Source organism: Macaca thibetana, chromosome 1, assembly GCF_024542745.1.
Source record: "Macaca thibetana thibetana isolate TM-01 chromosome 1, ASM2454274v1, whole genome shotgun sequence".
NCBI lineage: Eukaryota > Metazoa > Chordata > Mammalia > Primates > Cercopithecidae > Macaca > Macaca thibetana.
The window spans coordinates 218,316,606-218,338,563 of NC_065578.1; the positions used below are offsets into that span (position 1 = coordinate 218,316,606).

Here is a 21,958-nt window from a genome sequence, read left to right on the forward strand (position 1 = left end):
AAAAATGTACTCTGGATGCACCTTTTCTGAGAAAATTGCAGCAAAAAGAGAGTAAATCAAAAAAGAAGAATACATTGGGTCCAGGAGTCAGGGGAGCCAACGAAGGTGAAGGTTGAAGTCAAGTTCCAGAATGACAGTGTTGAGTAGCTCTGTAGCAACAGTGCTCCAAATTGTGCTAATACAATTAACACAATTGTAATAGGAGAACTGAGGACTCCTGCTGAAGGAGACCCCAAATATCATGGTACCAGTACATTGGAGTGTATGGAAAAGATTGTCAATAGGTATGTGACAGTGATTTGGAGCACTTAGATTTATAGAAAAGTAAACATAATTAAAATGGCAATTAAAAATTCCAAGAAAAATAAAATGTGGAAAGGATGTATGCGGTATTTGGTGCAGCAGTGAACAATACTTGTGCAGTTAAAATGTTCATAATTAAATTCTGAGGCAGACACTGTTAAGAAAAAATAGTAAGATGTTAACAATTATTGATTTAACCAAATGTTATAATAAGCATTGTCCTAAATGTAGGGAGTATGGCAGGAGGACATATTGTAGTTGGGGAGTATGTGGGGGGAAGGTACCATGGCTGGGGAGTATGTGGGGGGAAGGTACCGTGGCTGGGGAGTATGTGGGGGGAAGACACCGTGGCTGGGGAGTATGTGGGGGGAAGGTACCGTGGCTGGGGAGTATGTGGGGGGAAGGTACCGTGGCTGGGGAGTATGTGGGGGGAAGGTACCGTGGCTGGGGAGTATGTGGGGGGAAGGTACCGTGGCTGGGGGAGTATGTGGGGGGGAAGGTACCGTGGCTGGGGAGTATGTGGGGGAGGTACTGTGGCTGGGGAGTGTGGGGGGGAAGTACCGTGGCTGGGGAGTGGTGTGGGGGGAATGTACCGTGGCTGGGGAGTGTGTGTGGGGGGAAGGTACCGTGGCTGGGGAGTATGTGGGGGGGGGAAGGTACCGTGGCTGGGGAGTATGGGGGGGGGGGGAAGGTACCGTGGCTGGGGAGTATGTGGGGGGGGAAGGTACCGTGGTATGTGGGGGGAAGGTACCGTGGCTGGGGAGTATGTGGGGGGAAGGTACCGTATGTATGTGGGGGGAAGGTACGTGGCTGGGGAGTATGTGGGGGGAAGTACTGTGGTGGGGAGTATGTGGGGGGAAGGTACGTGGGTGGGGAGTGTGGCTGGGGAAGGTAGGTACCGTGGCTGGGGAGTGTGTGGGGGGAAGGTACTGTGGCTGGGGAGTATGTGGGGGGAAGTACAGTGGGTGGGGAGTGTGGGGGGGGGAAGGTACCGTGGCTGGGGAGTATGGGGGAAGGTACCGTGGCTGGGGAGTATGTGGGGGGAAGGTACCGTGGCTGGGGAGTATGTGGGGGGAACGTACCGTGGCTGGGGAGTATGTGGGGGGAACGTACCGTGGCTGGGGAGTATGTGGGGCGAAGGTACCCTGGCTGGGGAGTATGTGGGGGGAAGGTACCGTGGCTGGGGAGTATGTGGGGGGAAGGTACCGTGGCTGGGGAGTATGTGGGGGGAAGGTACCGTGGCTGGGGAGTATGTGGGGGGAAGGTACCGTGGCTGGGGGGAAGGTACGTGGCTGGGGAATATGTGGGGGGAAGGTACCGGGCCTGGGGGGGAGTGTGTGCGGGAGGTGCGGGGGGAAGGTACCGTGGCTGGGGAGTATGGGGGGAAAGGTACCATGGCTGGGGAGTGTGTGGGGGGGAAGGTACCGTGGCTGGGGAGTATGGGGGGGGAAGGTAACGTGGCTGGGGAGTATGTGGGGGGGGAAGGTACCGTGGCTGGGGAGTATGTGGGGGGAAGGTACCGTGGCTGGGGAGTGTGTGGGGGGGGAAGGTACCGTGGGTGGGGAGTATGTGGGGAGAAGGTACCGTGGCTGGGGAGTATGTGGGGGGGAACGTACCGTGGCTGGGGAATATGTGGGGGGAACATACCGTGGCTGGGGAATATGTGGTGGGAACATACCGTGGCTGGGGAGTATGTGGGGAGAAGGTACCGTGGCTGGGGAGTATGTGGGGGGAACGTACCGTGGCTGGGGAGTATGTGGGGAGAAGGTACCGTGGCTGGGGAGTGTGTGGGGGGAAGGTACCGTGGCTGGGGAGTGTGTGGGGGGAAGGTACCGTGGCTGGGGAGTATGTGGGGGGAACGTACCGTGGCTGGGGAGTATGGGGGGAGAAGGTACCGTGGGCTGGGGAGTATGGGGGAGAAGGTACCGTGGCTGGGGAGTGTGTGTGGGGGGAAGTACCGTGGCTGGGGAGTATGTGGGGAGAAGGTACCGTGGCTGGGGAGTGTGTGGGGGGAAGGTACCGTGGCTGGGGAGTGTGTGGGGGGAAGGTACCGTGGTGGGGAGTATGTGGGGGGAAGGTACCGTGGCTGGGGAGTGTGTGGGGGAGAAGGTACCGTGGCTGGGGGAGTATGGGGGAGAAGGTACCGTGGCTGGGGAGTGTGTGTGGGGGGAAGATACCGTGGCTGGGGAGTATGTGGGGGGAAAGTACCGTGGCTGGGGAGTATGTGGGGGGAAGGTACTGTGGCTGGGGAGTATGTGGGGGGGGAAGGTACCGTGGCTGGGGAGTATGTGGGGGGGGAAGGTACCGTGGCTGGGGAGTATGTGGGGGGGGGGAAGGTACCGTGGGCTGGGGGAGTATGTGGGGGGAATGTACCGTGGCTGGGGAGTATGTTGGGGGGAAGGTACCGTGGCTGGGGTGTATGTGGGGGGAAGGTACCGTGGCTGGAGAGTATGTAGGGGGAAGGTACCGTGGCTGGGGAGTATGTGGGGGGAAGGTACCGTGGCTGGGGTGTATGTGGGGGGAAGGTACCGTGGCTGGGGAGTATGTGGGGAGAAGGTACCGTGGCTGGGGAGTGTGTGGGGGGGAAGGTACCGTGGCTGGGAGTATGTGGGGGGGAAGGTACCGTGGCTGGGGAGTATGTGTGGAGAAGGTACCGTGGCTGGGGAGTGTGTGGGGGGAAGGTACCGTGGCTGGGGAGTATGTGGGGGGGGAAGGTACCGTGGCTGGAGAGTATGTGGGGGGAAGGTACCGTGGCTGGAGAGTATGTGGGGGAGAAGGTACCGTGGCTGGGGGGTATGGGGGGAGAAGGTACCGTGGCTGGGGAGTGTGTGGGGGGGGAAGGTACCGTGGCTGGGGAGTATGTGGGGGGAAGGTACCGTGGCTGGGGAGTATGTGTGGAGAAGGTACCGTGGCTGGGGAGTATGTGGGGGGAAGGTACCGTGGCTGGGGGTGTGTGGGGGGGGAAGGTACCGTGGCTGGAGAGTATGTGGGGGGAAGGTACTGTGGCTGGGGAGTATGTGGGGGGGAAGGTACCGTGGCTGGGGAGTATGTGGGGGGGGAAGGTACCGTGGCTGGGGAGTATGTGGGGGGGGGGAAGGTACCGTGGCTGGGGAGTATGTGGGGGGGGGAAGGTACCGTGGCTGGAGAGTATGTGGGGGGAAGGTACCGTGGCTGGAGGTATGTGGGGGAGAGTACCGTGGTGGGGGGAAGGTACCGTGGCTGGGGAGTATGTGGGGGGAAGGTACCGTGGCTGGGGAGTATGTGGGGGGAACGTACTGTGGTTGGGGGCATTGGTGTGTCCGAGTTAAATTTTCTTCTGCCACTGTGGGAAGACAGTAGATAGTGTCCGGAATTGCTTTTGCAGAGGAGAAAAACCAACATTATTTTAAAATATGGAGATGGCTACCAGGGCAAACAGTGAAAAGATTGAAGAAAGTAACGAGAATACCGGGAAAGGGGAAAGGGTGGGCGGGAGACTGGTGGTTTCCATTAAAGCCTTTCAGAACAATTTGAAGTTTGACAGCTTAATTGAGATATAATTCACATACCGTATAATTCGCCAACTTTCCACGCAGTGGGTTTTAGTATACTCACAGAGCTGTGAAACTGTCAACAACCTAAATTTAGAATATTTTGTTTACTGACAAAACTGTTACTCCCCTTTCTCTGCCTTCTCCCCTCCTCTCCCCTCCTCTCCCCTCCCCACAACATCCAGCCCAAGGCAGCTGCCAGTTTCTTTTCTATCTCTAGATTTTCTTATCCTGGAGGTTTCCTTCAAATGGAATCATACAGTGTGTGGTCTTTCGTCTCTGGCTTCTTGTACTTAGAATGACACGTCCAAGGTTTGTCCACGTTGTAATCTGTTAGAATTTCATTCCTTTTTGGCCGGGCGCGGTGGCTCACGCCTGTAATCCCAGCACTTTGGGAGGCCGAGGCGGGCGGATCACGAGGTCAGGAGATGGAGACCATCCTGGCTAACACCGTGAAACCCCGTCTCTACTTTAAAAAATACAAAAAATTAGCCGGGCGCGGTGGCGGGCGCCTGTGGTCCCAGCTACTCGGGAGGCTGAGGCAGGAGAATGGCAGGAACCCGGGAGGCGAGCTTGCAGTGACTGAGATCCGGCGCACTCCAGCCTGGGCGACAGAACCAGACTCCATCTCAAAAAAAAAAAAAAAAAAAAAAAAAAAAAAAAAAAAAAAAAAAAAAGAATTTCATTCCTTTTTAAGGCTGAATTGCCCGATGTAAGGATAGACCACATTTTATTCAACCGTTCATCGGTGAATGGGCGTTGGGCTGTTTCCTCTTCGTGGCTATTATAAATATGCTGCCATGGAAAATTCATGTACGAGTTTTTGTGTGGACATGTTCTTTCTCTTGGCTATTTGAGGTTTTAAACTGGACTTGTATTCCTTTGAAAATATTTGAATTAAAAATTAGAGGCCGGGCACAGTGGCTCATGTCTGTAATCCCAGAGCTTTAGGAGGACAAGGAGGAGGGATTGCTTGAGGTCAGGAGTTTGAGACCAGCCTGGGCAACATAGCAAGACCCCATCTCTACAAAATATATAAATCTAAATGAATAAATATTAGAAAGGTACTGAAATGTTAGCGGTAGTTAGGTGATATTAAAAATATAAAATTCTCTAACTTGAACATGTTACCATTAACATCAGAAAAATAAGATAAAAAATATGCAGTATTGCGTTTTCATAACAGCAGCTTAAACGGTGCTACCATTTTAGGAACGCAGAACCATGAACTATGCTTACAGGCATTTGTTGACATTCTCCTGTCATGTTTTAAAGCTAATTATGTTAATGGTACACTCCATCTTGAAAATATCACCAACGTTCAGTGAATCTAAAATTTGGTCTTGGGTCTCGTGTGCTAGGGCAAGTAAAAGGCTATGCTCTGTGTAAAAAACAATTTAAAAACAAAGTAATATTCTTCAGCACTAAAAACACATTGATGAAGACGAGCATAGAGCCACAACGTTGGCAGAAGAGGGTGGCAAAGGCAGCCACAGACGTGAGTCGGCTAAGCTTTTGTTTTATAAACCAAATAATAATATCCAATAATAATCCCTTGTTAGTGTTAGCAATTAAGATGTCTGACTCTAGCATATTACACCAGAGTGACTTTCCTTGGATTTGCCTCCATATAACCAGAAAAATCCACCATCTTATTTAGCTGCAACATGATTTTGTAATCATATAAACATTTTGGTATGAAAAACAAACATTATCCTAAAATAGAGACGCTGAGAACTTCCATTTGGGGGAGGGGTTCGGAATGAAAAAATACAATCCCTTAGAGAAGGGACTCGAGAATGCGTACCTGGTGTTCTTGATTTCTCCCCTGGTTCTCAATTGCTTGAAAGAGCTCCTCACACACAGTTGGAATAATACCCTTGTTTGCACCAAACCCAATCATGGAATAGCTTTTCCCGGAGCCAGTTTGGCCGTAGGCTAGGAGGGTTGCGTTATAACCTTGCCAAGCGCTGTCCAGGATTCCCTGCCAAGGTCGTGGAAGACCTCTCTCTGGAAAGACGACAGGTGGCGTGGCCAGCACCGTCACTGGCATGCAGGGCTCCTCTTCCCTGCTTTCTCAGTCCTCTCAAATCCGAATAAATATCCTGGCTTTCAAAAATCCCACCTCAATTCGTACCATACGACCTGCTTGAAATACAACTCAGATGCAGCTTAGAACAGGTGGAGTGAAACTGAAAACAAAGGGATTTGTCGACTTGGAAAACACTGATCATTTACCTTCATGGACCACATCGGGTACATCCTGAACTAGCTAATCCCCATGGGCCATGAAATTGCGGACTTTACAGCCTTGCGAAAACATGGGCCAGGTCTTTAAAATTAAGCAATTAGATAAAAATGTCAAGGCACAGAAACCAGTCAAAGCATTTTCAACTACTTTATTCGTTAACTCAAACAATAACATCACAATGTAGCCACACACATTTTAGTCCTCTCTGGTGACGTCTCCGCTTTTTCTACTTTTTCCAGTGGTTCTGAAACACACACACACACACGCACCCCTTTTTAAAGTTAAAATAGAAATGTTTGTGCCCACAGTTGCTGAAAGAGAGGGGATGTCATCTGGCTCCTTTTACCATCTGGGCTGCGGCCATCGACTGCAATAGTTCTCTTATTTGAGGCTGTTTCAAAGCGTGTATTTCTTCCTACTCTCTAATAGCAATGGTAAAGCACTAAGCATTAGATATTCCCTTTATTACAGTATATACATTTGTATAATCTATTTCATGTGTCTGGGGAAAATGCACACACCAACATAGTGTGATTTACCTGAGGACAATAGACAATAACCAACGTTCACGTAATATTTGAGAAAGGGATAAAAATTCTTCCACCAAAAGGGTTAGGGGAGCTGACTACTTTTGCCCTGGGTCCTGAGATGGTTGAACACCAGGGGAGACAAGCTGAGAGGACCTGCCTTTTTGGGGGCTGAGGTGGGCAGATGACTTGAGGTCAGGAGCTCGAGACCAGCCTGGCCAACATGGTGAAATCCCGTCTCTACTAAAAATACAAAAATTAGCCGAGTGTGGTGGCGGGCGCCTGTAATTCTAGCTACTTGGGAGGCTGAAGCAGGAGAACTGCTTGAACCTGGGAGGTAGAGGTTGCAGTGAGCCGAGACTGTGCCACTGCACTCCAGCCTGGGTGACAGAGGGAGACTCCATCTCAAAATAAATAAATAATAAAAAAAAAAAATTACTTTTCATAAAAATATTTTTATATTATGTATGTTTACTAGTAATGGATTTTTAATGTTTTTATTAACTGATGTTAATAAAACATCACCCTGTGTTTGTAACAAACCCTGGGCTCTAGGGTTACAATAGATTTCTTTAAAATATTTTATTTTCAAATATTATATTATTTCCTATATAATGCAAAATCTTAATATACTTCTGGTACCTGTCTCCTTTTTCTAGTGTTGTCATATTGTATTTCTGTATTTGTTTTGAATCCCAACAGAATTTATTATTCTTGCTTTGACAATCAATGATCTTTCTGAAAGATTCAAAATTAGAAAAAAAATTTCTTGGGCACAGTGTTCTAGGTTGAGAATTTATTTTCTTTTTTTTGAGGTGGAGTCTCATTCTGTCACCCAGGCTAGAGTGCAGTGGTGCGATCTTGGCTCACCGCAACCTCCATCTCCTGGATTCAAGCAACTCTCCTGCCTCAGCCTCCCTAGTAGCTGTGATGACAGGCATGTGCCACCATGCCCAACTAGTTTTGTTTTGTATTTTTTGGAGAGATGGGGCTTCACCATGTTGGCCAGGCTGGTCTGGAACTCCTGACTTCAAATGATCTACCTGCCTCGGCCTCTCAAAGTGCTGGGATTACAGGCATGAACTACTGCTCCTGCCCAAGCCTGAGAACTGCTTTCAGCTCTTAAGTCTCTCCCTTGTGTTCTAGCTCACAAAGTTCTGACAATGTATCTGCTGCCATTCTTGTTGTTCCTCCATCTTTTCTCACTTGTTTTTAAGATGTTATCACTGGATTATAGCAATTTAATTAAAATGGGGCTTACTGTGATTTTCCTTGTGTTTATTCTACTTAGGACTCATTGCTCTTCTTAGACCTGTGGGTTTGTAGTTTCCATCAAATTTGGGAAAATTTCAGCCATAAATTCCTCAAGTATTTCTTGCACACACACCCCTCCCATTTCTTCTGTGACTCCAGTGACATGTGGAGTTTAAGATTGTCCCACAGGTCACTGAGGCTGTGTTCATTTCCTCCCCATAACTGTTTCTCCTTGTCTGTCAAAACTCAGCCTAAACATCACAGCCTTTATTAAACCATTCACCAAATATCCTGTCTAGATTGAATGACCACCTCACCTTCGTACCTCACTGTATCCCATACATCTGATCACGGAACCTGTAACATCTGAGTGCACTTTTCTTGCCTCTCTCCCCAAACCAAATTGTGAGCAACTTTAAGGCAGAGCAGTGCACAGCACATGATAAATGCTCATTAAAACAGAAGTTCTCAGATGCTCAGTGCCTCACACAGTTTGCTTATTTTGCTTGTCATATCATGCTTTTTTCAAGGTATGTCAGTACGTTGGCAAAGGAACTGATTTGAGTATCTAAACATTACTTAGGCAATAGCTATAGTTTTGGACCTCATATTCAGCATAGAAAAGGAGTAAATTTAAAGTCAAATTCTCATATGGAAGCATATATTGATGCTTGCATAAAATTATTGTACTTTCACACTGTGAACACATCATCAAAAATAAAACAACAAAAAACTGACAGTGAAGCTGTGTTTTAAAGCAACTTACCTGGCCTGCAAATTTACTACTAGGATCAGCTGAAATAAGGACACCATGTTTATCCTTTAGAAATCCATCGTGAGACCAATACGCCAGGTCAAAAGTAAATGTCTTCACATGCTCTGGGTTCTTAGGGTCCTGTATAGTGGTGGTGGTTCTGGAATGCATGGAAATCACACATTTGCTCCCCGAATTCTTCTCTCTCTACAGTCAAATTACAAATTCAGAGTCAATCATTCCAGTGTCTCTTTGTTATCCAAGTTCGTTGTTTTGCAAGTCTTTATACCTACTAAGAAGTTAAGCAACAAACGTACCCTCCCCTCAGTTTGTTCTCTAACTGTGTTACTTCTAGCAGTTGTTACGACAAGCAGTTGTTCCTGCACTCCCTCGGAATTTCTGAAAGGCTGTCTCTAGTCATACTAACTTTCTGAGAAGAGCTGGCTCTCTAACACCCAACTATACTAATAACAATAACTACAGTAGTGGAGAGACTGAATTCCTGCATAACTGGTGAACTCCTCAGTAAAACTAGTGAAAAATTATCAATTAAAAAATGAAAAAAAAAAACCTTTTTTTTTTAATTTTTTAATTTTTTATTTTTTTATTATTATACTTTAAGTTCCAGGGTACATGTGCATAATGTGCAGGTTTGTTACATATGTATACTTGTGCCACGTTGGTGTGCTGCACCCATCAACTCGTCAGCACCCATCAACTCATCATTTACATCAGCTATAACTCCCAATGCCATCCCTCCCCCCTCCCCCCTCCCCACAATAGGCCCCGGTGTGTGATGTTCCCCTTCCCGAGTCCAAGTGTTCTCATTGTTCAGTTTCCACCTATGAGTGAGAACATGCGGTGTTTGGTTTTCTGTTCTTGTGATAGTTTGCTGAGAATGATGGTTTCCAGCTGCATCCATGTCCCTACAAGGACACAAACTCATCCTTTTTTATGGCTGCGTAGTATTCCATGGTGTATATGTGCCACATTTGCTTAATCCAGTCTGTCACTGATGGATATTTGGGTTGATTCCAAGTCTTTGCTATTGTGAATAGTGCTGCAATAAACATACGTGTGCATGTGTCTTTATAGCAGCATGATTTATAATCCTTTGGGTATATACCCAGTAATGGGATGGCTGGGTCATATGGTACTTCTAGTTCTAGATCCTTGAGGAATCGCCATACCGTTTTCCATAATGGTTGAACTAGTTTACAATCCCACCAACAGTGTAAAAGTGTTCCTATTTCTCCACATCCTCTCCAGCACCTGTTGTTTCCTGACTTTTTAATGATTGCCATGCTAACTGGTGTGAGATGGTATCTCATTGTGGTTTTGATTTGCATTTCTCTGATGGCCAGTGATGATGAGCATTTTTTCATGTGTCTGTTGGCTGTATGAATGTCTTCTTTTGAGAAATGTCTGTTCATATCCTTTGCCCACTTTTTGATGGGGTTGTTTGTTTTTTTCTTGTAAATTTGTTTGAGTTCTTTGTAGGTTCTGGATATTAGCCCTTTGTCAGATGAGTAGATTGCAAAAATTTTCTCCCATTCTGTAGGTTGCCTGTTCACTCTGATGGTAGTTTCTTTTGCTGTGCAGAAGCTCTTTAGTTTAATGAGATCCCATTTGTCAATTTTGGCTTTTGTTGCCGTTGCTTTTGGTGTTTTAGACATGAAGTCCTTGCTCATGCCTATGTCCTGAATGGTATTACTTAGGTTTTCTCCTAGGGTTTTTATGGTATTAGGTCTAACATTTAAGTCTCCCATCCATCTTGAATGAATTTTTGTATAAGGAGTAAGGAAAGGATCCAGTTTCAGCTTTCTACTTATGGCTAGCCAATTTTCCCAGCACCATTTATTAAATAGGGAAACAACCCTTCATGCTAAAAACGCTCAATAAATTCGGTATTGATGGAATGTATCTCAAAATCATAAGAGCTATTTATGACAAACCCACAGCCAATATCATACTGAATGGGCAAAAACTGGAAAAATTCCCTTTGAAAACTGGCACAAGACAAGGATGCCCTCTCTCACCACTCCTATTCAACATAGTGTTGGAAGTTCTGGCCAGGGCAATCAGGCAAGAGAAAGAAATCAAGAGTATTCAGTTAGGAAAAGAAGAAGTCACATTGTCCCTGTTTGCAGATGACATGATCGTATATTTAGAAAACCCCATTGTCTCAGCCCAAAATCTCCTTAAGCTGATAAGAAACTTCAGCAAAGTCTCAGGATACAAAATTAATGTGCAAAAATCACAAGCATTCTTATACACCAATAACAGACAAACAGAGAGCCAAATCACGAATGAACTTCCATTTATAATTGCTTCAAAGAGAATAAAATACCTAGGAATCCAACTTACAAGGGATGTGAAGGACCTCTTCAAGGAGAACTACAAACCACTGCTCAGTGAAATAAAAGAGGACACAAACAAATGGAAGAAAAAACACCTTTTAAAACCTCTAGAAATGGTCCTAAGGACAAACAGCATGTGAAGAAACATCTATTCGTGGCCAGGTGCAATGGCTCACACTTGTAATCCCAGCACTTTGGGAGGCTGAGGCGGGCGGATGACTTGAGGTCAGGAGTTCGAGACCAGCCTGGCCAACATGGTGAAACCCCCTCTCTACTAAAAAATATAAAAATTATCTGGGTGTGGTGGCACACGCCTCTAATCCCAGCTACTCAGGAGGCTGTGGTATAAGAATCGCTTGAACTTGGGAGGTGGAGGCTGCAGTGAGCTGAGATGGCACAATGGCACACCAGCCTGGGTGACAGAGTGAGATTCTGTCTCAAAAAGAAAAAAAAAAGGCCGGGCGCAGTGGCTCAAGCCTGTAATCCCAGCACTTTGGGAGGCCGAGAGATCACGAGGTCAGGAGATCGAGACCATCCTGGCTAAACGGTGAAACCCCGTCTCTACTAAAAAATACAAAAAACTAGCGGGCGAGGTGGCGGGCGTGTAGTCCCAGCTACTCGGGAGGCTGAGGCAGGAGAATTAAACCCGGGAGGCGGAGCTTGAAGTGAGCCGAGATCGCGCCACTGCACTCCAGCCTGGGTGACAGAGCCAGACTCCGTCTCAAAAAAAAAAAAAAAAAAAAAAAAAAAAAAAAAAAAAGAAAAAAAAAAAAAAAGCATCTATTCAAGAAAATGTACTAAAATTTGGTAAGAAAAGAGTTTGTGGTATTTTAAGCGAGATCATTTCTTTCCTTTCCTTTGCCAGCTCAGGAAGGTGGAGACTCCACTCCAGACGTCTGGAGCCAGTAACACAGGGTTCTGTCTCTGCTCCAGATCCCAGCTGGAGGACTTTCTTCCCAGGAAGATCGAGATACTAGCATTTCTCATTCTGCCTCTCTCTACCTGTTAGTGAGGTCAAGTGTCAGGTTAACTGGGGGTCTCCCTTTCACACCCAGCTCCCACTCGAGGAATGGAGGCTCTGTTTTGGTTGCAGCATGCTGAGCTTACTGGAGTACTGGCTACTTTTGCCCTGGGTCCTGAGATGGTTGAACACCAGGGGAGACAAGCTGAGAGGACCTTAGGCTAGGACCCCACCTCCACGGAGTACTCTGCTCCTAGAGCAGGCATGTCATGTGAAGAGCAGTTGACTATTGTTCACACATCTGTTTCCAGAGTCCTGGCTTAGAGATTTTGCCTGAGGCGATAATTAGGCCATACAACCCCTGGTGCCAAACATCTCTTCCTAAAGGAACTGACTTCATTTGTAATAGATTGGGGAAGTTCAAGCCTAAGGATGCCCTGGGGAGTGGTGGAGGTTGGGATGAAAGACAGCAGAGAAGAGAGTCACATACAAGTAAAAGTGTTCGCCCTCTAACTGGCAGGGACGAACTGGAGAATAAGACAGTTGGAAGGTCAAAAGTATCAAACACTGGTTTTAGAAACTTCCCTTCAAAGAAAGAATTTGATGGGATTCATTTGTAAAGCAATTTATACCCCAGGACATTGTTGAAAACAATAATCAGACAGCAAAGAGTGAAGTTTACAGCTGGGCATGGGCAAGGAAAGACAGTAAGGGGGACCTACCAAAACCATTGTTCTCCCAGCGTGACTGGGGTGGACCCAAAACTGTGCTTCCCTAAGGAACAAGGGTGGGCGCTGGGGGCCATAAGACACTTCCTAAAACAATTCAGCCAGTCACTAAACAAACTGGCAAATAAAAGTTAAAAGGAACAAGCCACAGAGGAGAGGCAGAGCTAGTAGCCAGAGCCGCTACAATACATCTACAATGTGCAGTTTCTAAGGAAAAATTAGGAGGCACGCAAAGTAACAGGAAAGTATGACCCATACACTGGGGAAGAAACAGGCAACAAAAACAGAGTGACCAGATGCAGGATCCATCAGAAAAAGACTCTTAAAGTAGTCATTATAAACATATTCACAGAACGAAAGAAAACTATGATTAAAGAAAGGATAATAAAGGAATACTTTGAACAACTGAACACCAACAAATTAGATAACTTAGATGAAATAAATTCCTACAAAGGCAGAAATAACAGAAATTGACTCAAGAAAAAACCTAAATAGACCTAGAACAAGGGAAGACATAGAAGTAGAAATGCTGGCCGGGCGCGGTGGCTCACGCCTGTAATCCCAGCACTGTGGGAGGCCGAGGCGGGCGGATCCCGAGGTCAGGAGATCGAGACCATCCTGGCTAACCCGGTGAAACCCCGTCTCTACTAAAAATACAAAAAAATTAGCTGGACGTGGTGGCGGCGCCTGTAGTCCCAGTTACTCGGGAGGCTGAGGCAGAAGAATGGCATGAACCTGGGAGGCGGAGCTTGCAGTGAGCCAAGATTGAGCCACTGCACTCCAGCCTGGGCCACAGAGCAAGACTCCGTCTCAAAAAAACAAAAAACAAACACAAAAATACATGCCAGGCACGGTGGCTCATGCCTGTAATCCCAGCACTTTGGGAGGCTCAGGAAGGCAGATCACGAGGTCAGGAGTTCGAGACCAGCCTGACCAACATGGTAAAACCGTGTATCTACTAAAAATACAAAAATTAGCCGGGCGTGGTAGCAGGCGCCTGTAATCCCAGTTACTCAAGAAGCTGAGGCAGGAGAATCGCTTGAACCCAGGAGGCAGAGGTTGCAGTGAGCTGACATCACGCCACTGCACTCCAGCCTGGGTGACAGAGCGACACTCCATCTCAAAAAGAAAAAACAAAATTACAAACCATTATCTCTTATGAATATACACGCAAAAATCCTCAACAAAATACTATAAAACTAAATCCAGCAACATACAAAAAGAATTGCATACCATGACCAAATGGAATTTATCCTAGGGCTTCAAAGTTGGTTCAACAATGGAAATTACTGTATTAATTGTATTTTAAAATTTTCTCTGTATGTGTGAAAAAAATACATACATACATATAGAAGCTTTGAGACATTTATTTACTTCCCCACATTACCAATCATGATTATGTCATGATTATGAGTCGCTATGTCTTATATCTCCCCAGGAAAACATAGCACTATTCACTGTGGCATCCTATGGAGATCTATCCTTTATGATGGTTTGATATCCTGCAGCTCACCAGGGCTATCAGATTCCTAGAGATGGCAAACAACTTGCCTTTCATGTGCAAACCAACCAATCAAAGCCCACATCCCCAACTATCTCCTCTGTTTAACTCCTACACACCAATCAAAGCCCACATCCCGAACTACCTCCTCTGTCTAACTCCTCTATACCCACATCCCCAACTACCTCCTCTGTCTAACTCCTACACACCAATCAAAGTCCATATCCCCATCTGCCTCCTCTAACTCCTATACACCCACATCCCCAACTACCTCCTCTGTCTAACTCCTATACACTCACATCCCCAACTACCACCTCTGTCTAACTCCTATACACCCACATCCCCAACTACCTCCTCTGTCTAACTCCTATACACCCACATACCCAACTACCTCCTCTGTCTAACTCCTCTACACCCACATCCCCAACTACCTCCTCTGTCTAACTCCTCTACACCCACATCCCCAAGTACCTCCTCTGTCTAACTCCTCTACACCCACATCCCCAACTACCTCCTCTATCTAACTCCTACACACCAATCAAAGTCCATATCCCCAACTACCTCCTCTGTCTAACTCCTCTACACCCACATCCCCAACTACCTCCTCTGTCTAACTCCTCTACACCCACATCCCCAACTACCTCCTCTGTCTAACTGGTATACACCAAAATCCATATCCCCATCTACCTCCTCTAACTCCTATACACCCACATCCCCAACTACCTCCTCTATCTAACTCCTATACACCCACATCCCCAACTACCTCCTCTGTCTAACTCCTATACACCAATCAAAGCCCACATCCCCATCTGCCTCCTCTAACTCCTATACACCCACATCCCCAACTACCTCCTCTAACTCTTCTATACCCACATCCCCAACTACCTCCTCTGTCTAACTCCTCTACACCCACATCCCCAACTACCTCCTCTGTCTAACTCCTATACACCAATCAAAGCCCACATCCCCATCTGCCTCCTCTAACTCCTATACACCCACATCCCCAACTACCTCCTCTGTCTAACTCCTCTACACCCACATCCCCAACTACCTCCTCTGTCTAACTCCTATACACCCACATCCCCAACTACCTCCTCTATCTAACTCCTATACACCCACATCCCCAACTACCTCCTCTGTCTAACTCCTCTACACCCACATCCCCAACTACCTCCTCTAACTCCTCTACACCCACATCCCCAACTACCTCCTCTGTCTAACTCCTCTACACCCACATCCCCAACTACCTCCTCTGTCTAACTCCTCTACACCCACATCCCCAACTACCTCCTCTGTCTAACTCCTCTACACCCACATCCCCAACTACCTCCTCTGTCTAACTCCTCTACACCCACATCCCCAACTACCTCCTCTATCTAACTCCTCTACACCAAGCCAGTACTTCCCCTGCTTTAAATCACCCCCAAGGCCAGGTACTAAACAACTAAAGACCACTCTTACAGGTCAGAGCCCACCAAAATTATTCATACTATCCAATCCTAACCTTGTCAAACTTGTCTCCTCTGCCTTGCCCATTGCTTCCTGCAGAAACGACGGCAAACGCTGTAAGTCCTGCTCTCTCCTCTCTTTTGCCTGTTCTTGGTACTTCCTCGTGTGGCTCTGCCTCCCTTTAACTGTGAGGCAGTTACATAGAGTTCATTCTTATGGGGACCCACAAAAATAAAAAAATATATATATAAGGCCGGGCACGGTGGCTGAAGCCTGTAATCCCAGCACTTTGGGAGGCCGAGGCAGGTGGATCACGAGGTCAGGAGATCGAGACCAACCTGGCTAACACGGTGAAACCCCGTCTCTACTAAAAATACAAAAAATTAGCGGGACGTGGTGGCGGGCGCCTGTAATCCCAGCTACTTGGGAGGCTGAGGCAGGAGAATGGCGTGAACCCGGGAGGCGGAGGTTGCAGTGAGCCGAGATTGTGCCACTGCACTCTAGCCTGGGTGACGAGTGAAAAACTGTCTCAAAAATAAATAAATAAATAATAAAAGAATAGGAATACATTTAATGAAAGAAGTACAAACCACACTCTGAAAGCTGTATGACTTTTTTTCTTTTTTCTTTTTTTTTGTGAGACAATCTTGCTCTGCTGCCCAGGCTGGAGTGCAGTGGCCGGATCTCAGCTCACTGCAAGCTCCGCCTCCCGGGTTCACGCCATTCTCCTGCCTCAGCCTCCTGAGTAGCTGGGAACACAGGCACCACCACCACGCCTGGCTAGTTTTTTGTATTTTTTTTTTAGTAGAGACGGGGTTTCACCGTGTTAGACAGGATGGTCTTGATCTCCTGACCTCGTGATCCGCCTGCCTCGGCCTTCCAAAGTGCTGGGATGACAGGCGTGAGCCACCGTCCCCGCCAGCTATATGACTTTATTGAAAGAAACTAAGAAACCGAAGACTGGAAAAACATCCTATGTTCATGGATCAGAAGACTTATGGTCATTTGGAAGGCAGAATTCACCAAACTAATATACAGATCCAGTGCGTTCCCTGTGAGAACCCACTCGACTTCTTTGTAGAAAATGCTGAGCTAATTTTTTTTTTTTTTTTCCTCTGGAGACGGAGTCTCACTGTCACCCAGGCTGGAGTGCAAAGGCACAGTCTCAGCTCACTGCAACCTCTGCCTCCTGGGTTCAGGCAATTCTCCTGCCCCAGCCTCCTGAGTAGCTGGGATTACAGGCGCCCCCCATCATGCCTGGCTAATTTTTGTATTTTTCTTAGAGATGGGGTTTCACCATGTTGATCAGGCTGGTCTCGAACTCCTCATCTCAGGCGATCCACCCATCTCGGCCTCCCAAAATGCTGGGATTACAGGCGTGAGCTGCCATGCCTGGCCGTGATGAGCTGCTTCAGAAATTCATATGGATTGCAAAGGACCCATAGTAGCTAAAACAATCTTGAAAATGAAGAAAAAAGTGGAATTTACACTCCCTGATTTCACAACTTAATACCAACCAACAGTAATGAAGGCAGTGTGGTACTGACAAGGGCAGACATACAAATTAATAGAATTGAGTCCAAAAATAAACCCTGACATCTATGGTCAGCTGATTTTCAACAAGGCTGCTAGAACCATCCAATGGGGAAAAGAAGAGCCTTTTTAAGAAATGATACTGGGAGAACTGGATAGCTATGTGAGAATGAAATTGGCTGGATGCAGTGGCTCATGCCTGTAATCTCAACTCTTTGGGAGGCTGAGGTAGGGGGATAACTTGAGGTTAGGAGTTTGAGACCAGCCTGGCAACATAGTGAGACCCTATCTCTATTTAAAAAAAAAAAAAATGTTGGGCACAGTGGCACATACCTATAGCCCTAGCTATTTTGGAGGCTGAAGTACAGGGAGTGCCTGAGCCTGGGATTTGAGGTTACAGTGAGCTATGATCATACCACTGCCCTCCAGCCTGGGTGACAGAGGGAGACTGTTTCTTTATAAAAAAAAAAAAATTGATCTCTTACTATATACAACATTACCTCGAATTAAAAGCATAAATGTAAGAGCTAAAACTATAAAAGCCTTAGAAGAACAGGAATAAATCTTCATGGCCTTGGATTGGACAAAGGATTCTTGGATATGCCATCTAAAGCAAAGCAATAAAATTGCCAACATTTAAAATGTTTCTGCTTCAAAGAACACCGATAATGTGAAAAATACAATCCACGGAATGGGAGGAAAATTTTCAAATCATGTATCTGATAAGGATTCATATTCATAATCTATAAAGATCAGCTCAAAGACAATCCAGTTTAAAAAATGAGCAAAGAATCTGAATTGATACTTCTCCAGGAAGATATACAAATAAATACCCCTAAAAAGATGCTTGATACCATTAGTCACTAGAGAAATGTAAATCATAGCCACGATATGCCACTTCATTTCAGCTAGGATGACTGTAATTGGAAAGTCGGGTAACAGTTGTTGGCAGGGATGTGAACAATTTGGAACCCTTATGTACCGCCGTTGGGAATGTAAGTTGGTACAGCTGCTTTAGAGGACAATCTGGGAATATCTCAAATGATTAAATTAGCTACCGTATGGCTCAGCAATTCAATGCTTAGGTATATAACCAAGAGAAATGAAAGCATGCCCACACAAAAACTTGTACACAAATGTGTGTACCAGTCATTAATAATAGGCAAAAGGCAGAACCAACTGAAGTGTCCTGCTGATGAACAAAACCGTGTGTATCCACAAAATAGAATCCTGAATATTCACCAGCCATAGAGAATGACATTTTGATATAGGTTGCAACATGGGTGGACCTTGAAAACACGCTGTGTGAAAGTCAGTCACAAAAGACTGTATATGATTCTACTCATAGGAAACACCCAGGAAGGGAAATCTGCAGGGGACATTAGTGGTTGCTTAGGGACGGGAAATAGGATAATTAAAAGGTACAGAAATTCTTAGGTGAGGAAATGTTCTGAGATTGACTGTGGTGATGGTTGCACATATCTGAACATATTTAAAACCATTGAATTGTATACTTTGAATTGTATTACCCCAAAGTTGTTTAAAAGAGATTATGGTGAAAAACGTAGCAGCTGAAATAGTTGTCAGGCACTGTGCTCTGCGATATACGTACGTATTTCCTCTGTTACTTACGATAGCAATCTTGGGAAGTGTCGAGCCCATTTTACAGATAAACTGAGGCCCAGAGAATATACTGTCTGAGAATATATTGCCTTTTTTTTTTTTTTTTTGAAACAGAGTCTCACTCTGTCGCCCAGGCTGGAGTACAGTGGTGTGATCTTGGTTCACTGCAGGCTCTGCCTCCCGGGTTAAAATAATTCTCGTGTCTCAGCCTCCCAAGTAGCTGGGACTACAAGTATGCGTGACCACACCCGGCTAATTTTTGTATTTTTAGTAGAGATGGGGTTTCACCATGTTGGCCAGGCTGGTCTTGAACTCGGCCTCCCAAAGTGCTGGGATTACAGGTGAGCCACTGTACCCAGCAATATATTGCTTCTTATAATGAAAGTGTCATAAACTAGGTTCTCTGATCCCACAATGAACATAAGCATTAGATATGGAGTTAGAAAATTAGGCAGTGTCCAGGTCACCTAGGCCTCGTAAACTGTAAAACTTTATTTTCAATAAACTGAAAGGTTTTGAGCAGAGAGCTCCATGATAGTTTTACATGTAGTTTTCTCTTACTGCTAGGTAAAGAATGGATCGGGGGTGGCAAGTTCATGTAGGAGGTATTGCAGTTGTCTAGGCAGGATGATCTCTGTCTACGGTAGTCCCCCCTTGTCTGCAGTTTCACTTTCTGTGGTTTGTTACCAGCAGTCAACCAGAATCTGAAAATATGAAATGGAAAATTCCAGAAATACCTTGTATGTTTTAAATTGTGCCACCAGTCTAAGAAGTGTGTGAAAATCTCATGCCATCCCACTGTCCTGCCTGGACGTGAATCATCCTTGTCTAGCATATCCATGTGGAGTCGCTTAGTAACCATCTTGGTTACCAGATGACCGTGGTGGCACTGCAGTACTTATGCCCCTGTTATTTTTATCATGGCCCCAAAGTACAAGAGTCTGTGACTAATTTATACACTATCATAGGTATGTATGTACAGGGAAAAAATGTAGTGTATATATAGGGTTAGGTTCCACCTGTGGTTTCAGGAGTCCACTGGGGGCCTTAGAACACAGCCCCTGTGGCTACAGAGCAAGCACTGCACCTGCAAGCTGTCTCCGGAATCCATCCTCTGTACTCCCTGCTTAGACCATTCTAGTCCAAGCTAGTCAGCTTTGGTGGTGAACCTGAATAAAATGCAATCTTTTTGTAAAGGGAACCTAAAGGTTCTGTAAATACATGACTGTTTTAGTGCCTAATCCTACAAGTCCTTATTTACTGTTTAAAACTTGCAGTTACTCATCCTGGCAATATTAGAGGTCAGTGAAAATGACAGCAGCAATAACCACTTGCGTCGTTGCTGAAGGTCTGTTTGGGCCAAAGCAGTTAATATACTGGTCACAAATTCATTCTTGGGTATTTTTTGATCAGTTGCCTTAGAAACCATGCTACTTTCGAAGCCTTAAATAGCAGCTACACTTATCTAGTTATACATATACCTGGTTATGTAATTACACAGCTGTGCCCAGCTGTTGAACTATTCTCCACAATATAGATGAATGCAGAGGCACAGGACAGACAGAACTGATTCCAGCTGAAGATGTACAAAGTAATATTGATAATGGTAAAAGCAGGAAGACCTCATATAAGGTCATTCCATTGTAGCCCATTCAGGACCAGGCCTTTACATATTGTTTTGTCGAGCAAGTCTTTACTCACATTTTACTAAGCCTTTACAGTCCTCTCAAATGCTTCTATCGACATGTAGGAAGCCTTCAGTATCTATCCAGGCAGAACTAACTATACCTGATCTGAGTCTATTGTTTACCTCACTATGATACTAAATACCTTAGTTTAACCAGTGCTGTTATCATCAGATACATAGTTGCTACAAGGTCCGAGAATATCATTCATGTGCTATCCTAAAATGCTGTAGCAACACATTTTAATGAGCAGTGTTTTTATTCAAGCTATATAAAGACATTTATACATAAGTACATACATTCATTTAAAATATATATAAAGTTCATTTAGAACAGGCAATTTGTTTGCTTATGATCTACATTCACAGAGGGGGAAAAAGTACATTTATTAAAAACAGGTACCACACATCTATATTCACCAAATTGCGTTGGTTTAAAAAAGCATTAACTTGACAAACATCTCATCCATATTTATTGTGCTACTTGCGCAAAGGAGTAAAACTGTTTGCTGAATAATGTTTAGATCTTTAAATTAATTCAACAAGTTCATTTAAATAAGTTCAATATTCCATAAATGACAAGCAGCTTAAATACAAGTTTGATAACTATCATTAAAAAAGTAGTAAAATCAAAGTCAGTGAAATTTTCAACAAGGCAGCGTAACATCCATCACTAACCTGACTAAAAGGCCGCACTCGCACTGCTACTTTCACACTGTCCATACTTGGCGTAGGCATTTTCATCAGTTTCTCATTATCCATATTATTTGGTAGAAAAATAAATGCAGAGAGCACACTGCTTATGCTTCACATTAAAACATTAAAAGCTTAGCCCACAAAAGCAGTTCGTTTCTAGGCGATCAATTATTAATAGTCCATTCATTACACACTATCAATTGCCTGTTATAAATTATTTTACAACACTTATTTATTGATGAATGTTAGAGCCTACACGAAGTATCATTGCGTAATTGCACAGTTGTACTGTAGAGAACAGGGCGTGTGCTGCTGCTTTCCTTTTCTACATCTACTCACTCTCTCCCAACCTTAATAATCTGTGCCTGAGGTTCTGTGAGAATTTGCCAGTTTTAAAACCTGAATATTAAGGGATTTCTGTGGTTCGGTAGCAAGCTCCTTCACAGCAATATTATAAAAATTTGTTCAGACATCTCATCCTATCAATATTAGGCACATACAAGATGCACTCCATATCCATAAACAGGTTTATTTTACTTTCCCTTTGAAACCCTTTGATAAGGTTGCAAGTGAGCAGTGAACCGGTCAATCTAACCTGGATTAGTCTTTGACTAAGACTTTGAAGAGTCTGTAAGCTTGCTGAATAAGAGATGCCAACATATAGTTAACCAATACTTGGATTATTCATTTGAGGTAGATTACACAAAATTTGTGAAACTACAAAGATGGCAAAATTACATGCCCATAATTCAATTTTAACATAGTAACAGCCAAAAGCAAAAAAAAAAAAAAAAAAAAAACATT

At 45.1% G+C, this 21,958-nt stretch overlaps 1 protein-coding gene across 1 annotated transcript in view; it reads right to left on the reverse strand.

Moving 5' to 3' along the window:
• The window catches only part of LOC126959051 (kinesin-like protein KIF28P), a 69,749-nt gene extending 48,529 nt beyond the window's left edge, over positions 1-21,220 (reverse strand). The window contains 4 exon segments of the mRNA XM_050797989.1: positions 5,641-5,819; positions 5,822-5,843; positions 8,632-8,826; positions 21,137-21,220. Coding sequence (XP_050653946.1) covers positions 5,641-5,819; positions 5,822-5,843; positions 8,632-8,826; positions 21,137-21,220 — 480 coding nt within the window.
• Positions 21,221-21,958: the final 738 nt, after the last annotated feature.